Source organism: Styela clava, chromosome 13, assembly GCF_964204865.1.
Source record: "Styela clava chromosome 13, kaStyClav1.hap1.2, whole genome shotgun sequence".
NCBI lineage: Eukaryota > Metazoa > Chordata > Ascidiacea > Stolidobranchia > Styelidae > Styela > Styela clava.
Genome location: NC_135262.1, coordinates 16,924,634 through 16,946,355, shown reverse-complemented (window position 1 = coordinate 16,946,355; position 21,722 = coordinate 16,924,634). Strand labels below are relative to the sequence as shown.

General features: G+C 36.1%; 2 protein-coding genes across 4 annotated transcripts; one reads left to right on the top strand and one right to left on the bottom strand.

Moving 5' to 3' along the window:
* Nucleotides 1-2,697: 2,697 nt before the first annotated feature.
* On the bottom strand, nt 2,698-16,665 carry LOC120332296 (telomere length regulation protein TEL2 homolog). Of its 3 annotated transcripts, none has more exons than XM_039399512.2 (14): nt 16,412-16,665; nt 15,590-15,798; nt 14,827-15,027; nt 14,349-14,503; nt 12,717-12,864; nt 12,053-12,224; nt 11,205-11,346; nt 9,952-10,078; nt 8,847-9,207; nt 8,343-8,471; nt 8,157-8,273; nt 5,622-5,858; nt 4,831-5,019; nt 2,698-4,103 (listed from the first exon to the last, which is right to left on the bottom strand). In XM_039399512.2, the coding sequence occupies exons 1-14, from the start codon at nt 16,532-16,534 to the stop codon at nt 3,828-3,830; spliced, it is 2,586 nt and encodes an 861-aa protein (XP_039255446.2). In that variant the 5' UTR covers nt 16,535-16,665; the 3' UTR covers nt 2,698-3,827. The 3 variants fall into 3 exon arrangements, with proteins under 3 accessions (XP_039255446.2, XP_077975214.1, XP_039255447.2); XM_078119088.1 differs by having other exon boundaries at nt 5,622-5,807; XM_039399513.2 differs by having other exon boundaries at nt 3,941-4,103; nt 4,823-5,019.
* A 594-nt stretch (nt 16,666-17,259) lies between these two features.
* LOC120332297 (ankyrin repeat domain-containing protein 10-like) lies at nt 17,260-18,967 on the top strand. The gene has a single exon (XM_039399514.2). It carries the CDS (start codon nt 17,383-17,385, stop codon nt 18,457-18,459), a length of 1,077 nt encoding a protein of 358 aa, XP_039255448.2. The 5' UTR covers nt 17,260-17,382; the 3' UTR covers nt 18,460-18,967.
* Nucleotides 18,968-21,722: the final 2,755 nt, after the last annotated feature.

The following is a 21,722-nucleotide window of genomic DNA, read 5'->3' as shown; positions in this document are numbered from 1 at the left end:
ATTAAGGATATGCCAATTGCTGTTGTATCGATTGATCGAAAATCAATAATTTTACTTTTGCACCATTCCATAATTTTTAATTGCTGCTTATAAACGCATTAGTTTGGAATGATGGTTTATTGGATGACTTTCGTTCTTTCCGGAAACATTTGTCAAATCACAAAGTGATAAATAACCTTAGCAACTGTAGACGAGTCGATAGTGATTGATGAACCATTGAAAAAACATGAAATATAGGCAAATGCATCCCGTAATGAAAGAACGCTACTCGCCGCTACAATTTCCAAATTTCGCAAACGACAACATTCTAGTCACAATACATCAACCTGTCATAAGCACGTTGCCAAATTTGTCTATATTTGTAGATCAGATGGAGCAGTGTTTTTCAACCTATGGGTTACGACCGAAAGCTTGGTCGCCTGAAAATTCTTCTGGGTCGCTTGTCTTTTAAACAAAAACTTTCGTTATTTCTTCATTTTATAATACATTTTATTGTTTATTTCGTACTGAAATGTTGCTCAAAGTGATTGTATACGTGGGAAGCGTCACAGTGTAAAAACATGCATACTAACACCACTAATTCAAAAAATCGCTAATGCGAGCAAATAATATATAATCTGGAGATCAATAGTGAGGCGAAAAATAGTCTTACATTATTAATTCAATTTTGCGGCCAGAGAGGCAATAAGCATATTTCTGGGTCGCGAGATTTCACTAAATTTATTTTGTACAAAATTTGAGTCGCACGAAAAAAAGGTTGGGATCTGCTGACATAGAGGATATTGTCGCGGGTACTAGTAGCCTGCCTATACCAGTGTTCTTTTGAACTTTATTTTTGTCACGGCCCATTTTTTTCGTGACCCTCACGAACTTCAGTGAGCCGATGTGCTTGCATTTTCTCGTAAAAAACGAATCTTGGGTCGCGGTGATCACGAGTCTCAGTACTAGTTGGGATTCAAGTACTATAAATTGGATCGATATTCTTTTAACACAAGTTAGTGTCCAAAAAATTGTTTTCGTTGTTGTCGTGGGGTCGCGAAAGCCTAAACCAACGGTCTTCCAGTCAGCGAAACATTGGATACCTGACTGGATAGAATGCCTAGAGTTGATTCACATTTGATGGTTCTATTACAGTTGCACCCACGTACATTTGCACCCGTAATTTACCTATTGCACCTATGGAAATTTTTGTTTTACGGATATTTGAACCCATACTAACCCTAACCCATGGATTTTAGCACCCGCATATAGATTGAAACCGCGGATATACCGGTGCAAATATACGGTCACCACATTTGATATATAAGAAACTCGCCCTTTAAAAAATGAACCAACGACGTGCATGTTTCACGATATTTAAACGTTGCTTTCATTTCTAACGACGGATAACTCGTATTGAGGGAATTTTAATACTTGGTTCGGGCATGCGTCCATTAGATGGAACGATCGCGACTATACGAACTAGGCCAGCATTCGGACCCGGCGAGGTCAATTTGCGAATTTACCACAGCACTCAAGTGACAACAAAAAATCAGAAGTGCAACATAACAATCCTGCTATGCAACCTCGTCTGTACATCTACATATGAAATGCTTGAAGGAGAAAATTAGCAAACACGATGATATACATATATATGGTGGCCCATCGTTGTCACGTGTAAAATTTTAAAAAAAAATGAAAAAATAAAATGAAAAAGCGAAAATAAAAAAATAGTTGTGAAAAAACATGAAAATAATTGAAAAAATAAAAATAAAAAAAAATTTAAATTAAAAAAAAAATTGAAAAATAAAACAAACAAAAAAATTAAAAAAAAAATTAAGATTAAAAAAAAAAATTGAAAAAAAAAAAAAAAATTTGAAAAAAAAATTGGATAAAAAGAAAATAAAAAGGTTGACAACGATGGTCCGCCTCGTGGCCCATCGTTGTCACGCGTTTTTATTTTTAGAAAATTTGATGCTGCTTGGGACCAACGTTGTCAGACTTAATCCTACACGCACAAATGTGTTTCTAACTCACTACTGATTTTCATGACCAATATCCAATAAATTCAACATGAAAATGTTCTACAAATTCTCCATGCTACAAGTTCAACCACAAGCAATATATTTATAATAAGGATAAGAGAATATAGAATTGGATACGAAAATTTGTTTTTACGTGTAGAAGGTAATTTAATTGGAAAATGCTGCTTAACTGCTCAGACACTCGTGCGATGCCGGTACGGTATCGTCTGACCGTACCGGTACCCATGCAATCACTCGTGAAAGAATGGGAGATGATGAGTGATTGTATGGCTACCGGTACGGTCAGACGCAAAGCGACTATAACCGACTACCGGTATTTGGTAAGACGGTACGGTACCGGCATCGCGAGTGTCCAGACAACTGAGTAGTTAAGCAGCATTCTCCAATTAAATTACCTTATACACGTAAAAACAAATTTTCGTATTCAATTCTATATTCTCTTGTCATTATTATAAATATATTACTTCTTGTTGAACTTGTAGCATGGAGAATTTATAGAACATTTTCATATTGAATATTGCTCAAGAAAATCAGTAGTGAGTTTGAAACCCAGGGAACACATTTGTGCGCGTAGGATTATGCCTGACAACGTTGGTCCCAAGCAGAAGCAAATTTTCTAAAAATAAAAACGCGTGACAACGATGGGCCACGAGGCGGACCATCGTTGTCAACCTTTTTATTTAATTTTTTTTTTTTAATTTTTTTTTTTTTATTTTTTCGTTTTTATTTATTTATTTTTTTTTTAATTTTAATTTTTTTTTTTCATTTTTTTTTTAATTATTTTTATGTTTTTTTACAAAAAAAATTTTATTATCGGTTTTTTATTTTATTTTTTATTTTTATTTTCAATTTTACGCGTGACAACGATGGGCCACCATACATATATGAAGAACGTAAATCCGAATCTAAAGCCAGCAAAAGATTACCCCCAATGAAAGTAACATCCGTCGCTTCGAAGGTCAAACAGAAAGAGAAAAAACCTTCGCGTTAGAAAGAAATCGGGCTTTAGAGCGTTTGAGATAACAAGGGTCAGAAAAATACCCGACCAAGACACATAGAAGTGGGCAGTCTACCCACCCGAGCAGTCAGGTTTATTCACACAATGATAGAAATTTCAAATATTGTAATATTTATATATCATTTTTACTTATCGATCTTAAGATCGGTAAGTATGTTGATAGATATTTGTATGTCTGTTAGATGTACGCGATATCTCACGAAAGCGAAGTTGAATCTGCTCCAAATTTTGCATGTGCATTCATCATAGCTCGGATCAGAAGCCTATTGATTTTCCATGAATTATGTCGTATAATTAGCGAGTTATTGATTAATTAGTGATAGGACACACGGTGTCACTATGGAGTAAGAGCACTGTTTTGGGGATCCCTAACCTTCGATTGATAAGTCTTCGGTCTCCGACCGATATTCTCGTTTATCTGTTTCTCGACAAGAGAAATTGGTGTCGCCTGTTTATTAGGTTTTCCTTTCTCTCTCTAATCCATAAGAAAACCTTTTCTAATCAACTTGTCCATGCGTGTCGTCCATTTTGCAGTTGCCTATTCAAGCACATTGTAATACGTGTAATCATTCCTTGTTTAGATGCCTTTGTAGTTCGTTGTTTACGTTAAATATTATTTGCCAACAACAAACATCTACCAAGAAAGATGTTGCATTTAAACTGAAAACAACCTGGACAAAACAATTATTGGGACCCAAGCGAACAAGTACCACCAAAAGCGATGTGGACGGCATAATAAAACACTATTTTTTCTTCATTAAAACAACGTTTATTTCCATCATCAATCATCTGTTGACTTCAAGCTCTTTAGAAAAATAGTTCTTTATCATGAAAGCTGTTTGAGCAGCTAATTCTCTAGTTTTAGTATTCACGTCCTTATACATAGTTTCGTGAATCCAGTCAGTAACTTCACCCATTATGTCCAACTTTACTAGATTTCGACCGGCGCTGATTACTGCCATTGAAACACAGAAAAGGGCAGCTTGGCGAACATACGCTTCGGAGTGAAATTGTACTTGTATTACAAATTCTAATAGTGAAGTAGCCATAGAGTTGACAGCCTGTGAGAATAATAAAACATAGCCTTATTTATTTCCTTACCAATATTATTGTCTCATACCATATATGAAGTTGAGCATGCTATATGGTGGCCCATCCTTGTCACGCGCGAAATGAAATTTTTTTTTTAGAAACCAAATAAAAATTAAAAACAAAACGGAATGAAAAAAATTTTTTTTTTAAATTTCAAGCGAGAAAACGATGGGCCATCATAATGCTAATACTATAGGACTATTTCCTTGTACTGCTTTAGATATAAAGAGCGAGCAGTGCAGCAAACTTAGGATGTGGATGTCACAAGTACAGTTTGCATCAGGTACTTATGCCTGAACAGCTAACGTTAAACGCTTCCAAATCAGGGGGTTACAGGGGTGGGCAAACAACGACCCGCGGGCCAAATCCGGCCCATTGGGTACTTGAATTTGGCTCGCCGATGCTGCCGCAACCAAGGTAAACCCAATTTTGATGTTTCAGCTTAAAATTAGCTCAAGGAATTTGTTGAGATTGCAATTAAACTTAGTTTTAGCACAAGGCTTATTGTTTTCCACTTTTGCTTCCGTAACACTGTAAATATTGTTCTTAAAGGGAAACTTTTTACCTCACACTAACATGACCCTCCAGTCAAGGTGGGCAAAATTTTTGGCCCGCAGTGCAAAAACCATGCCCGCCCCTGGGTTATACGAGACAAATGCCGGTATTATTAAATATATTAATATAGGACCTCATTACCAATGTGTTCGTTGCAGAATAAACGATAGTTCCGACAGAGTACAATAATCGTCCAAGAACGATCGAATCATTTCCCATTAAATCCATTGTTTTCAGTCGTTTATCGTAAGCAGATATTAGTGGATAGAAAAAACATCCTGCAACCTGTCCGAATTTATTTTCTCTGGGTATTGATATCTTCTTTTTTCCCTAAATAAAAATATTAGTCATAGTTGAAGAGGTAAATGGTGTATAATTCATTGTTCGCATTATCAAGATCAAATCAAATTTATAAACATATTAAAAATTCCAACCAACATGCCATAAGTAAATAAATGTACAGTTGGACATATTTTTACTGACAAAAATTTTTTTTTGCATGTATTGCAATTTGCAACTTTCTGCATGCTTAGGTTTGAAGGGAAATTGCATTTGCTGTTGGTCTGGTTTTGAAGACAATATTATGTACTAACACATTTCTTACAAGCCTAAAGCCTATTAATGCATTATCATAATGATCGGAAACTTAAAGCCAAAGTTAAACGTAAATGGTCTTGTTTCTAAGTCGTTACGTAACAATGCATTATGACAATGCTCCGATAAAGAGAGTATCTCCTTGTGATTATTTTAAACTTATATTCCGTGTCACAACACAGAGCTCAAAATAAACTGCCTATATGTGTACTGATTGTGGACTGGTAGCAGGGGTCATAGTCCTGCATTGCATTGAGCAGACATATCAGCTTCCCCCAGTTGTATATTATAATTTGAATCATTATGATTTGAAAATTAGAAAGTTTATTTCAACATACTTTTCCAAAGCGCCTCGTCTTGCTTTCAATACGTCTGTCAACGATTTCTCTCCAAGATTCCTGTTGTTCTACTTCTGAAGAATTGCTTTTAAGCTGGATAGAATCATTTTTCACTTCGTCAATTTTTTCAGTTGCTGAAAGAATCCCGGCTGCAGAAGTCAACACATCAAGGATGTCCAAACGATGCTGTAGTGAGTAATTATCAGCATAAAATTCACCGGTGAGGTAGTCGGCAACCTGAAATGTCGACAGGAATATGGAACATGTATTATCTTTTGCATAAAGCAGTAGGGTAACAATACGGCGACGTTTCACCGAGTTGGGGTTTTACGGGTAAGAGGTGTGGCTGTGACTCCTCGACGTGTATTTTGCTACTTCTTTCAGTGCAGTATTCACAACTGTATGTTGGTTAAAAGTAGGCTTACCATACTCCCGCTTTAGGCGGGACAGTCCCGCTTTTCAGCGTTTTGTCCCGCCGTCCCGACAAGTCAGCCAAAAGTCCCGCTTTTTAGCGTTTTGTCCCGACAATTCATTCAAAAGTCCCGCTTTGGCATTCAGTCATTCAGCATAATACACGAACATGTTCTCGTTGCCGTCATTGCTGTGTAGCGCAACGCTAGCCTACTTACTGAAGGTGAATGCGTCATTTTGTTTGCTTCGTTGTTTCCCGCTAACATTGTTAGCGAACGTATCACATGTAAAATCAATTCTAATTGGTCCTGTTTCGATGTTCACGCGAAAGCAACATTGAACAACGTCGTTTTGAAGTTGTTATCTACAAAAAAGCATGCTTGGGCGAAAAAGTTAATTCTCAATGCTCGAAAACAGCAGACTATTTCATTATTCTTTATTCCTTCTGCTCTACATAAAAAAATCTAAATTAGGATCATTTGTATCGTTAGCGTCTATTCCTTTTTATTTTTCGAACTGAACCCGATATTTAGACAAAGAATATGCGCATGAACTCTCGATGACAATATGGTCAATGAAAACAGCCGGGATGGCTTTAAATTCAGACCTATGTAGTAAAATTGGAAACTGTAAAATTACAGGATCACAGCTAAGGGGTCGTGTCTTTGGAGGCGTCCCGCTTTGAAGTCAAAAAAATATGGTAACCCTAGTTACAAGGAACACGGGAACCAATCAGCAGTCAAGGTTTTAAGGCCGACACCCCCTATTTGAAACTTTCGAAAGACGCGTGCGGTGAAACATCTCTATGATGTATTGTATTATGTACTAACGTACGTATTGCGCCACGAAGACGCCGATAATTAGTATTTTTCCTGGCGAAATTCTATTTCCAATGACAAAAAAAACGTAATTACACAAATATCGGCGACGAGCAGTTGACGATACTTTAGAAAAGTGAATCCGCAGCCTAAATTTCTGACTCCCAATGGAGGAATACCAAGTCTGAAAAAGGTGTTACGAGTTTGTCAATTTTATATTTTCTCATATCTTGTGCCGACTCACCGACTTATCTACGCTTCAGGGTGAACTTTCCTAGTTTACCCTAGTGAAAGAACTTTCCTAGCGACAACGACTTCTGGATTTGTATTCTCGTGACGACGACAAAAAAATGACGAAATTAAACATTCATAATTTCCCCTTATTCTAAAATTGACATCACCCACGCTATTTCAAATCATGTAATCACAATAATTTCGCGTGCATGGAAGACGTATTTTGCTCAGTACCCACTGCAGACGAAAAGCACTGTTAATTTCGCGCACAATGTGCCCTTTTGTTCATTGTCAGTTCCAAACGAGCCCTATTAAAATTAGCGTCACCATGTTATTCCTGGACTGTATGAAATAGAATCTAATAATTGTGCTAAATGTTCAATCAATTTTCCATTTTTATTCGCAATAATTTGTATTCTTTGGAACACTACAAATGAACGTACGTGTGCGTTTATGGTGAATGCAATTATTACAGTTTATAGGTTATTTCCGGATGTGGATTGTATATTTTAGGCAACAAGAAAAATCAACTATCAACGTTTTTTAACGAGTGCTATAATCGCGGCGTTTGTTTGGAAGTCGCTGCAAGGGAGTTTCCGAGCTGCGACATGAAAGTTTCAATATTAATATTTAATATAGTATTTTCAACTATTGATTTGTGGGTAAGTTGGCTGGGTTAATGAACTTGTCATTCAGTTCACATTAACGATAGTACATTGCCAGGATATAAAAATTAAGCTAGAGGATTATAGAAAATACAGGTCATCAGGATTAAGGCTTGGAGGTGATTCAACTACAGTATTTCACTAGAAAGTATGAGCAGATTCAGATAACATCCAATATTCTCAATTCTCATTTCAGAATGAACCCAAGAAATGAAAGTTCGAATATTATTCAAATTCAGCATTCCCTGGTTTATTTATGTAAAGCAACATCGTTCACACCTGAAAACTGCGATGACAATTTAATCTTTTTTGACATGTGCATAAAACAACATTGAAATAGTGTAAAGGCATGTAGACTGTTGTTACTTGTTGGGCATCAAATTTATGGTATTGGACTCATATCTTACCTTTTCAGGATTCACTGCAGCAAGAGCAGCCATGGTTGAAATTCTCAGCAATGCGAAATTATCAAGAGCAAAAGTGTCTTCAAGAAGTAAAAGAATTTTACACAGCTCCAGTGAAATCTGAAAATATACATACGGATTATACACTTAATTCCATCAATTTAAACACTATTTGCATGTCGAATTCACCTCTCCAGCTGACACAGGATCTTCCTCAATCAGTCTTTTTGCACTCGTTAAGCAAATTTCCATTTTATCTCTGTTATCTTGTTGTAATAACCCTTCCATGCAATCTCTAATGTACATCGGTGCTTTTACCTGGTCATTTAACAAAATTATAAATTTTTTGAAGCGATTCCTTCTGAAATGGGGAGAATGTTTGCTTATCAATAAACTCAATACATGATGTAGATTCATTTCTATCCGCAAATGCATCCAAGAGTTCGAAACCAGATACGTTGCACTTGCAGCCTGAATTATCTAATTTTTAATGTCTTCAAGTCTTTTATAACAGCCACGAAAAATGAGCTAAGTTTTATTTGCATTCATTGTATTATACCACTTACTAGTTACTATCTGATATATTAACCGTCTAATGTTATTTTATCAATCCAATACAAATCCACTATTGAATTATGAACTTTTCATAAAACTTGAAATAAAAGAAATCGAAATTGTTAGGTTCAAAACTACCTTTGTATAGACTTCATCATTGGACAAATCGTAGGGATGCAGATCATCATCCTCATCACTATCACTCGATTCTTCAGAAATATCATCAATTTCTTGATTTTTGGATTTTTCACCTTCAGTTCCCTTTGTTTTTGAGGTTTTACCAGAAAGCACCTCTAAGAAAGTTGCTTTTGAGGTTGTGAAAGTTGTTACTGACCCAATATTACATGATGGTTTATTGATAACAGAAATAACAGCTTCTTTTACAGTCACGAAATCTTGGCAAAGGGACTGATAATATTCTTCTGGTGGTGCAGGTTCAATGGCTAGCAAATCGGTTAGTTCTTTTGTTTCATCATCTTTTTCATAACCAAATTCCAGTCTGACAAAATGAATTATGAATTTTTAGATGGAAAAATTAGAAGTACAAGAGTAATAATTAGGCATTAAAATGTTCATATAGGTACAGTTGATCATATTTTCGGTATGGCGCATCATGCTAAGTGTTAGGAATACGCCTGCCGCCCTGCGTAGGTTCGCAGATGCAAATCCCATGCGGGGATAGTTATGTGCGATAGGATTGCTGGGCTCTTCGCCGCTGTAAGGTGGTTCACGTGACCGCTGGTCGAGTTATGGCTTTCTTCAACATCAAGACCATGCTCCCGAAAAACAAATAACTGGCAACTAATCCCATAATCGACTTGAACTGGTATCGTAACCAGATAAGAGGCCAGAGGCCGTGGTTTTCCATATGATTAAGCCGTTTTTATAGGCTTTCCTCTCCTCCGGGATAAATATGTAAATCCCATCCTAGTCATATGTAAGAAACAAATTACCAATACTGCTAGGAGTGGCAATAATCGATTGCCATTTTATTCGATGATGGAAATAGGCAAAAGCATATGTGTAATTTGGACATTATTCAGTGTATATTTCTATATGTGAATGTATTTTCATCTGTTCCTATTATAAACTACTGATTGTTGCTGATTTCCAAACCGACGATATATCAAAGTGTATGTAAATTCCCCACAAAATGAAACAGCCCTGCGTCATAAATCAATAATATGATGTCACATATTCAAGCATGTATTACTTTGGGAAAATGTTCAACAAATGAACTTACTTATTAGTCCCTTTAATGTTTGCTTTCTCAGAAATAACCTCTCCTGCAATCATTCCAAGTCTGCGAATTTTTGGATCTGTCGAGTCGAGGTGACTACTCATCCCGGGTGCTAACCACATAGTCAGTTCTGTCAACAACGACAAAAATGATTTCAAGCTCTGCAGTCTATCCACCAGACGTTCCTTGTAAAAGTACTGGTATTACCCCGATATAAAATAGTAGGCATTTGTTTACAAATGACAAATCGACTTCCCTTTTCATATCGCTGCCAAGTGTATGAGGTTGATAAAATATCTTAAAAGCATTTTATCGTCGACCAAACGTTACAGACGTTATAACTGCGGCAATATTCCAATTTCAAAATGTATGTTATTCATGGTTTACATAATCTTATGATTGTACGATTAAATATGTCTGACTTTTACGACACATTTACTGCCCTTCTGTAATACGAATCGCGACGCAATATAAGCAAATTTGGCTACTGTATGGACATGAAATTACCACAAAGGCAAGTTTTATAAAGTAGTGCGTCACGGGTGAGCCTGTTTTTTTTCGCACAAAAACGATCATACTACGATGAAATGTTTGATATCCATAGTTGTACCTATCTGCAAAGTAAGTAAGTTTAGTCATTTTCAAGTTGTAAATGCGGGCAGACAATTAATAATTATTTAAAAAACGGAACGAAATTGCTAACATACCTAAATTATATATTTTTTAATCAAGTATCACGCCGCAGATAATAAATTCCAGAGCAATATTTCACTTGATCACAAAGTTAATGTTTAATTCAGTACATTTTATTTTCTGCGTCAGAAGCGATATTAGTCAAATGACATTATGTATAATTTATACATGAAGTTATTTATTAACCGCAAGGCCTGTAATTATTAAATCGCAATGATATTCCCAGTTGGTTTGTAAAATATAGAACTGTTTACTTCGATCAAACATGGCAGTGGATTCCGTGCGTGCGTAACTATTTTTGTCAGAAAAGTCGTATTGACCAGATGTCAATATTTTTGGCACGTCTTTATTGAACCGAACTGACGTATATCGAGGCCGTTTTCATTTGATTGATCAAATCCTGAAACCAGAAATTGAAATACAGGTCACGTTTGCTATTTCCACTTCTTGAATCTTAATTTGGTTCGATTGAATGATCATCCATACGTAGTAACCGATGTGAATAAAATAGAATGAGAATACGTGAAAATTTAACAAAAATAAAAAGTGCAAATTCAAAATACCATGTTGGTTTTGATCCACTTGGTGTTTCGCTAAATGTCGAATACAAATAAGAATTGCTTGAGTTACATATTTATGTTGTTCATATGATACATGCTTGATCGAACTTGAATCTGACCAAACTGAGAGAAGTTTTTTCAATGTCTGAATAACAAAAAAGCAAAATTCTAGTATTATGTATAATCATTTCACAATGGGTCAGTTTGTTTGTAGTTGTCAGTTACCCAAATTGTAGCTGGCAAATCCGTCATTATTGGTGTGGTTATTTTGAACGGACCCTTAGTTAGGATAATCAGCATAAGATTTTTTAAGTTCAAGTTCTTAAGTTTCTAAGTTGCTTTAATAATAATTTCATTTAAACTCTGCAATTTGAATCCTCTGTGCACAGGAAATGGGAAAACCACCCAACAATACACAGTTTCAGGTTAAGCAGAGCATGAAAAGGGATTATATTAAACTGGAACAACTCCTTTCATAATGTGAAGTAGAGTTTATCGGTTTGAAATTCAATTTGCACAACCAACATTGGTCGATCTATTTAACGAGTCTAAACATGAGCCATTCAAATATGAAATTGATATATTTGTGTAACCATTGTTGAATAAAGCCATGCTCATGCATGCAAAATGCCATATAACAACCTATATATGTATAAACGAATAATAGTGAGTATATATTTATGTACAATCGGAAGGCTCAAAATCAACAGATGATTCTACAATGAAAAAAAAAATTATTGCAATTTACATGTATTTAGTGTGTCTTCAAGTTGTAAGATACTAAGGGATGAAACGATTTATCCATGGATTATATATAATTAAAACAACCCCACATTAACCATCGCACTTACCTCTAAAACCAAATTCTGTGTTGTTATATTATCTGCAACGTATCCTATAATATTTTTCAGAATGTTCGATTCAGGAAAACATTTCACAAGAATAAATTTGTGCAATAGTAAAAATTTGAACTTCATGTTTTTTTTAATCAAATCGCCATATATCCATTCCATGCATCCATACCTAATAAAAAGAAACATTTATATTAGGATTTTTTAAGCATTTGAATTATTGTTTTAATATAAACGAAAGCAATGTCATGAATAAATTGTTGTTATTGCCTACAATTAAGCGATTAGTGTCAGGACATGTTATTTATGCTTTAAATCCTCTGTGGCATATGCATATTCTATATCTGAAGTTACATTTAATTAAAGTCATAAAATACCGTTTTCACTGTTATAGAACCCCCCACCCCATATGTAAATACTGTAATTTGGTATTTTAGAATTTCCCTTGAATTTATTTTAATTTTGAATGTTTTAGAAACTGATCAATAAATTAGCAAATTTATGAAATTTCACACAAATCTAGGTTTCTTGCCTATAATAGGAAATTTGACAGAAAAAATCAGTAATTTTGTTTATCCGATTTTTTACAAAAAAAATTTTCAAATATTATCTCCCATCATTGACTTTCTCCTGTTTTTGTGCAAAAGTGATACAAATTACTAACCAAGGTAGACTTTTAGTGATGAACAGAACAGTTGGCTCTAAACATCTCTCAGGAATACTATATATGATTTTTTGAACAATTCTTCTCCAAACAAAATCAGTGTTGCAATTAGCAACACAAAGAGGCAATAAAATTCCAAGAAATACATCTGTAAAATGAGGATATAGCAATGACAAGTACCGTTTCAAATTGGCCGAATTTATTGAAAAAATTGGCTGATAAAACTGGAACCAAACTGGATATCTCCAACCTGAGATGCGTATGGTAGCAAAAAAAAAAAAACATTAATGCCAATCACTAGTCTTGGTTCTACCTACACCCCACAAAATCTTCATATCCATCGAATATTGAAAACTTGAGATAACCTTCTGCGGATTTATTTTTAAGAGTAAAGTATTGCCGCATTATTTATATTTTGAGTCTTCATGTTCATTAGAATCTGATAACAACAAGAATATCATTAACAATATAGACTCCTGGATAAATTTAGGTCAATCCAACTTAGAAACTGAAAACTGTATGATACAGTAGAAACTTGGAATTCAAACTCATTTTTCCAGAACCACAAATGAACAAACTGCCTCCAACTCAAAAATGAGTAAATATTTGGGGTACCTCTAACCATTTCAAATATATCATTGAGATACTATAGATATACTGATGGAAGGAAACTGTATGTTGAAAGTGCAAGGAAATTAAGTTTCTTGAATGAACTTCTATCAACATCTTTAGATGCCACAACAACTAGCAAATTAATCTGTAATGCAGTATATTATTGCAGTTTCTGATTGGTAACTGTATTCAACACCATCCGCTGAAATGAATATATTCATATATATAAGATAGAAAGATTCACATATCGACACCTCAAAACCAAACAGTGCTAAGTCCACTTTTCCAAAAAATGACATTTTTCAATTGCTGATTTTCCTGGACTTAGCTCTATATTTTGGTCTATTTGCCTTATCTCTAGGTGCTCTAGATCTCAAGACAGCTATGGACATAACCCTGCCTTTTTTAGAACATTTGAGAACTAAAATGAGCTGTGTCTACTATAGTGGACTTATCTCTGGATAACTGCATTGTAAGTTGGGGCTAAGTCCGTTTTTTGGACATAGCTCCTCTAAAAAAATATAATACCAAGCGCTAAGTCCATACCAGACTCTATAATAACCAAATAAAGGGGCCCTAAGTCCAATAAAATTGTTTCTGGTCCAGAAAATTTAGAGCCAAAAAGGGTTAAGTCCAAACCCCCCCCCCCCAAAAAAAATTGGGGCAGAGCACAAATTTTTTTATACCATCTAAATATGGCCTTCATTGTAACTTTGGTAGACCATAAAAACTAGACATCGTCGATGTAAGGTATTAGAGAAATAAAAAAAAGGAACAAAAAAAAAACGTTTTTTGCGTTTTTCTCAAAACTAGAAAAATGGACTTAGCCCAATTTGGATTTCATGCGTCGATATATTTATACCGGGGGAAAGGAAAGCCGATAAGACGATTTAACCATATGGCGAACCACAGCCCTCGTCCCGTTACCATTTCATGTCGGTTATAGGACTAGTTAGTTATTTGTTTTCGGACAGATAACCTCAGAAACTCACTCATAATTTCCAACCTACCAAAACTTACCAGCTTTTCCGTTCAGACAAAACTGCCCAATCATTCGTGCTAAAAATGCAACTGAAACATTCTTTTCTTTTCTAACGTTGTTCACCAATGCAACCAACACATCACCAGTTTGAACTGCCAGTAGTTGGAAGAATTGTTCATGATGAAAAATGTCACTTTATGAAAACAAATAACGAACAGTGTGACATATTTACAAAAACATTCATCTATTTTGAAAATTAAAAAAAAAAATGAAATGTACAAAAATGTTCAAACTTCAGTCAGTTTGTAGTAAATGAAATGGGTTATGATGGGCGGGCCTCATATCATCCTGGAATAAAGGCACATAGTACAATCCATTACTAAACGAACTTCTATATGTCTTATCGCATCATTGCTATTTATCATGGAGTATTTTTTCAACAATATTCGAACTCAATACAAGTGAAAGAAGATAAATCTACATAGCAATTCAGAAATGAGTACGTTTCCGACATACCTGAATTTTCCATGTGTATTATTTGCAATTTTTCCAGGTAGCGAGTTGATAACTGATAATAAATTTATCGTTATAGTCTGCTGCTGATAATCATGTTTTCGATCAGTTTTTGATGATTCTTCAAGTAAAAAAGCAGAAAATCTTCGGTTCTTGAAATATTCTTCTAGTAGCTTGAGACACAAGTGTTGCCGCACTCCAACACTGCAGAATGCAGAGACAATTAATAGACCAAAATGGCAAATTCTGGCAGCCATTGATCTAGGGTAATTTAAGCAGAAAAAAGACAATCCAATGAAAAAAATGAAGTTTCATAATATACCATAGTGAAGCTAACCCAAAATCAAACTCTAAGATTAGTACGTCACATCCATTGGCGTGTGGCGCATCGTACTAAGCAGTTGAAATTTGCTTGCCACTGCATCTCTGATTACCGTGCGTGGGTGTGCAGGTTTGAATCCTGTGAGGGATAATCATGTGTGAGAAAATTGCTGCACTCCTCGCCACCGTAGGATGGTTCAGATGACCATGGGTCAGTTACGACTTTCTCCACCATCAAGGTGATGCACCTTCAAAACTAATCCCATGCCCGACATGGACTGGGAAATGGACGAGAGGTTGTGTACGCTATATGATTGAGCGGACTAATTGGCTTTCCTCTCCCCCGGGACAAATATGTAAATCTTAATTGTATTATAATTTTAACTTTTATATAGTCAGCGTAGAAACAATAAATAACTAAAGTACATATGAAATCATAACATACTTCAGTTTGTTGAAAGCTGACGTTAATGACAAAAAAGAAGATCTTGGTGCATAACTGTTGTAAAATTGATTCAAAGTTGAGTCCTTTTTCACACATATATCATCCAGTGAATTTTGTACCCATTCAATGTCAGCATTTATAATGATGTTCTCTAGCAAGTTTTGCAAGTTTGCTTGTATTTTCGAAGAGATTGATTCAGTTTTCAGTAGCTAAAAATGATAGAGAAAACAGTAAGAAACCAGGATTGAATACAAATTGAAATGCTGAACTGAGTATACCCCACTCTTTAATTAGGAGCCACAATATATCCTGGTTCGCCTGAGAGTGCTAGGATTTGAGATTCGGCCCAGATTCGTGGACAGACATAAAACACTATATTTCAGGCCCTTCTTAATACCTACATACACTACAGCCATATTCTTCTAGCTTCTACAAGGATCCAAAGATATTTATCCCTGGCTGCCTGGTGAGAGGGAAGCTGATAAGACGGCTTAACCATATGGCAAACTACAGCCTCTCGTCCGGTTATCATTCCATGTCGGGTATGAGATTAGTTAGTTATTTGTTTTCGAATGCATGGACTTGATGGTGGAGGAAGCCACCGACCAGCGTTACGTGAAACACCTATTTGACAGCCTCTTTCATCATACTGATATTACGAATCATTAAAGTGTGGTCAAATATTCCCATTATACCGTAATAGCTGAAGAACAATTCCTGCCATTCATATTTCTTGCTCATACAGATCACTGAAGTTGAGGTCGAATCAAAATAAAATCGGAAGAGTGCAGGACTGGATACCTTGGTGAAAAAAATATTTACCTTTGTCAACTCAATTAGCTCATTGTTCAGCAATGTGCTATCAATTTTATTCCTAGAAATAGCACTATGACATCGTCGGATTGCAGATAACCATTTTGTTTCACTGTTGAATTGAGTTGCCATCTTTATATCTTATCACACTGCCACAGAAATTTAGGCACAATCCAGCAAGTTCAGAAGTTACTTTAAAAATAATTGAATAAACAAGAATGACATATCACTGTATTATAATATTCCTATACTGTGAGACAATAAGATGACAAACAAAAAGTTACAAGATATTCGATTAATCTAGTTTTACGTCAATCATTTTTAATGTCAATGTGAGACAATTGTACACATTCAGACATTGTGTCAAGTCAGCTAATCCACAATGCGTGAACAACGTCATTCTGTCATTAGACATGAAAGGAAAATGAAGCAATGTAGTGTTCATATCCTATTACACTAGTTTCAACTTGTTTTTACGAATAAATCAAGTTCATTGTATTTGACCTATTTGTATTATTCTGTGCCCAAGCCTCGTCTAAGTTTGTTTCATTGTAATTTTTCTCTGTATAGTGTATGTTTGTGCTGGTGAGCAGGCACATAATATTTCTCATCTTTTAAACTTTTAAGAAGATTTTGCTTGCTCTACAAAATTCTACATTTTTAATTTGTGTGTATTATTAAGCTTTTCAAAATAAAGTATCTATCTACGTTTGCCTTGATGCGAGAGTTAATCTACAAAAAAGCCACATGTTCACGCTCGCTGCAGATGACTCACAACAAAATAATTTGAGTTTGAGCTCTGCTGTCTGGTTTATTTTGAATGAAGCGCCAATTGTATTTTTTTCCCGATGTCAACCAACAACGAATCACGCATATCAGCGACAGGTCCAACATTTCGCGCTGTTTCTTGTTGTGCGCGCTGTCGATTTGTTCTTTTCTCGTGTGGAATTGTTAAAAGTTAAGTTTCTTCGCAAGTCAGTATGAGCTCGTTTGAGTCATCAGCACTCGGGTTATGGGGTGGAGAAAGTGAAGATATAATAAAACGAGATTTCCCAATCCACAGGGCATGCCGCGACGGCGATATTGATGCTTTGCGAAGAGCATGGGCTGTAACATCTCATGATCAGCTGAGGGCCGAAGACAAATTTTATGGTTGGACGCCAATTCATTGGGCAGCTTATTTTGGAAAGACCCAATGTCTGGATGTACTTTTGGCGTTTGGTGTTGGAGCAAATTTGAGCACAACGAAGTTTAAACAAACACCGTGTCATATTGCTTCTTTCGGTGGTCACCCAAAATGCTTGGTTAAATTACTGAGATCTGGAGCAAATTTTCACGCACAAGACTATTTAGGAGAAACTCCAATACATAAAGCTGCGCGTGTTGGAAATATAGAGGCCATTGGCGTTTTACTGACCAATGGCTCGCGAGTGAATTTGTGCAATAACAACGGTCATACGCCGTGCGATTTGGCGAGAATGCAAGGCTTTCAAGAGTGCGTGCGCCTCCTCGAATCATCGGCCCTTCAGGAGGTTTCTCGAAATAATAAGCATGGCGCATCTGGACTTATTGTTCACAGACTAAATGGTAACATCAACAACGGCCGTCATCCACCCGATGTAAATGGAAATATGCGACCCAGGAAAAGGATGTTAGACGACGAAAGTATCCCGACTTATAAGCGTAGCAGAATAGAATTTCCTAACGGTTATCATAACGGTATGCAGGCCAATTCAAATGATATTAATATGGAAATGGAGGACGAATCTACAATGCCAGTAGAAAATTCATTGGACAATAACAGTATTGTACATGATAATAATCCAAACCAATGTAGACGAGCGCCCAGCCCTGGAATGGATATTCAACTACAAGAAATGGATATGCAATTATGGTGTCACCAAAACGGCTATGGCGACACAGCAGAGACAATGCCGTCGCCTGATAAAAGTTCTTGTTTCAAACACCGACAATCATTTAGTAAAAATGGACAGAGGCTTGAAAATTCCCCAGTCTGTGCCAGAGGAATACAAGCAAGGGGATGGCATTGGAATTAATTGGGTATGGGGCAAACATGCAACGTGCACAAATTGTACATATGTTTATTTAATACAGGACTCATGCTTTGCTATGAAGATTTTTCTCATACTTACACAATGAACTAATAATATCCAATTGCTACTTCACTGCTCAAAATGTCATCCTTTTTTCAATGTTTTTATTTTTTGTTCCATGTTACTCATTTTTATATGTGCAGTATCTCAGTTGTTTGTTGAACATCGATGGTTGAAGTTATGAATTGCTTACCAATTTTAATAACTTATTTTTAAGAAATTTTTGTGCACTAGATTTTCTTGTTGGTGAAGGTTTCTGTACCTTAATGAATTTATAGGTAATTTGGGTTGTAGTTTTTTTTAACTTTTTGTTTTTCGCTGTTAATTGCTTATTTGTCGCTGCTTTATGTTTTTCAAACCTGCCCTTTGCGGGTCTTTTTTATTTTCTATATACTGTGTGATGATAATCATTTGACCGTGTAGAAATGAGATAATTCCTCAATTTGTAAAAGGATTATGTTACTTTCTTGTATCGCCGACTCGATTATAATTTAAGACGCCGTCGTGCCGTACTTGACAGACTGTTGTAACGACACCGAAGTGAGGAAGTACAATTTCATAAATCTGACGCCCGAGGATATACACAAGAAAAACGAGGTTAATTGGGATTAATACGCATCGAATATATGCTTTGTCGACTGCCTTACAAGACGTTCCAGCGACCGAGTGAATCGATAGAGATAAATGGCGACGCAGGTGCGCGAAAGACCCGTATGGAATGATATTCTTTTTGCGCCCGAAGACTCGATTTGACGTCTAATTTTTAAAGTTTGACTATGATCTAACATCCCAATCAAGAATGAAGGTATATTTTAAGTTGCGGCGGGGAAATTTTCTTACCGCACTATATGCGTAGCCTGTTAAACACACTTTTCTTGGTGTTGCGCATGCATACATAATTTAAGCACCAGAATATTCTGATGATGTAACAGAAGTTACGCGACACCCCTAAAGAAACGATGCTTTTGAATTATTGCGCTGCGTTGGTGTGACTTAGTGTCCATTGAGCGAAAGAAAGTCTATTCGTAAAACTGTCTTATGCGAGAATGTAGTATACTCGGTGTTAATTTCAAATTTCTGACACGCTCTCGTGTGCTATTCCAAATCATTAATAAAAAACTACAATCAATCAATGTTATACTACTCTCTTTGGCATAAAATAACAACAAACGAACAAACAAAATATGTACAGTTACCAGGAAGACCAGCATGACCGAAAATAAATGTAAACTGTAGAAGTTACGCGTCTTCCTAACAAAACAGTGAAAGAAGATGGTGAAATAAATACACGATATGAAAACTGGCGGAAGCTTATAAATCAATTTGAGACCTGATAACACTGATAAATATAAGAACAGTGCGACACATTTTACAGACCAAATTCAACAAATGTGCCATTACCATGGTTCTCATATGGTGTAGTGTAATATATATTCATAATACATTCCCAAAAGCACAATTACGAATAATACCATTTAACATTTTAAGAAATTTGTTAAAAATTTGCAGGTAACGTGTAATTCAAACCTTTCTAATAATACTAAACATAACACTAGGGCAAAGAGCCACAACATAATTTTGTGGAATTGTGTCACACATCTTTAAACAGATCGGTGACGTTAACCAGTTACGCCGGAACAACGCATGAACGCGCGCACACACTCAATTGTATACTAGGGCTGAAATAAACGGTAAACTCGAAAAAATTTCGGGCACATTTCATAACAAAGTTTCCATACGAAAATTCTTCGTTCTATTTTTCTGCTCACCAGCGGCTGTTTTTGAAAATCTCTTCGCCGTAAGTGAGCCTCTTTAATTCCATTCCCATCCACTGGCGACATAATAATTACGTCTCAATTTCTTGAATGTGGCAATGGGGTTGACGTTTTGTAGGTTCTGTCTGGGGTTGTGAGCAAGATTTAGATGAGAGATATCCGACTTTTTAAATATATACCTGTTTTCGAAAATAAAACCTAAAGTCTTGTAGGGCGTATGTACGGCTTTAAAACTCAAAAAGAGAAGATGATATATATCGATCTTATAAACCTTGCATATGCCAAAAACGGACTTTTTCGCGAGTGTGGTGATAACCACTTTCACGACATTGAATAGGCACGTCACATAATAAGCAAAATCCCATACCATAACTCGTTATGAAGCCCTCAGTCAATGGTTGTCATAGTTCACGAAGTTATATTTTGGCGTAGAAGCGGATTTGTTCTTTGTTATACACTTAAACCTGTAAGAGTGTGCGCAGTGCATCACAAGACTTAAAAGCAAATCTGATGCAAACAGAATAGTTTCCATGATTGCAAAGGGTTACTGAATGTTTTTAATGTAAAAATCGATTTGTTTTTATATATTAAACAAATATACCGATCGAATGACGCTATTATAACGAGCACAATTTGGAAACAGATGCAGCTGTTATTCCAGAGTATCAGTGCCAATATCTACATTTCAAATGTCATCCTTTTTATAATGCTTTTTTTGTATCGTGTTACTTATTTTTATGGTGACAGCACATTTGCACCCACGTACATTTTGCACACGTAAACTGAACCCGGGACATTTGCTCCCACGGACATTTGCACCCATGTACATTTGCAACCACGAACATTTGCACTCATAGAGGTTTGCACCCATGGACATTTGCACCCACGTACGTTTGCAACCCTGTACATTTGCACTCACGGGCATTTGCATTCGCGGATATTGGCACCAGCATACATTTGCACCCACGTAGGGGAGATGCGGGTGACTTGAGCCACGAGGAGACTTGTTCCACCCCCAAAATTAGCAACATGCATTAGTAATAGAATGCTCGCGCGCCCTCTGTTGGTAGGTTGTGTCATTGCTTTATATTTGGCTGTGAGAAGCAGACGTTCTGTAGCTCTGGTGGAAAACAGTTAATGAAAAAGCCGGAATCGCAGCAAAAAGTGAATTTCATGGTCTCAGGTAATATGTTTACTATTAATAATATTACAGGTCGTGGTTTAGTCACATTAAGTCATTGTGTAGTCCATGTTGTGATGCTCTAATGGAGACTATTGCAGCGCACGTCGAGTAGTCATTCGGCAGTAGCGGAGCTCAAATGGGAAGATGGCCGATCATGGGAGGGTTGATCCAGCGGTCACCAGGAGGGTTGCTCCGTGGCTCAACGCTCCTGCATTGGATATATTTTTCATCACATTTTTTCTTTATCA

Coding starts and splice junctions, on each gene's coding strand:
- LOC120332297 (XM_039399514.2), top strand. CDS start 17,383: ATGAGCTCGTTTGAGTCATCAGCACTCGGGTTATGGGGTGGAGAAAGT.
- LOC120332296 (XM_039399512.2), bottom strand. CDS start 16,534: ATGGCAACTCAATTCAACAGTGAAACAAAATGGTTATCTGCAATCCGA. Junction 9,208..9,951: donor AACATTAAAGGGACTAATAA/GTAAGTTCATTT, acceptor TCATTTTGTCAG/ACTGGAATTTGGTTATGAAA. Junction 8,472..8,846: donor ATGATGAAGTCTATACAAAG/GTAGTTTTGAAC, acceptor TTAAATGACCAG/GTAAAAGCACCGATGTACAT.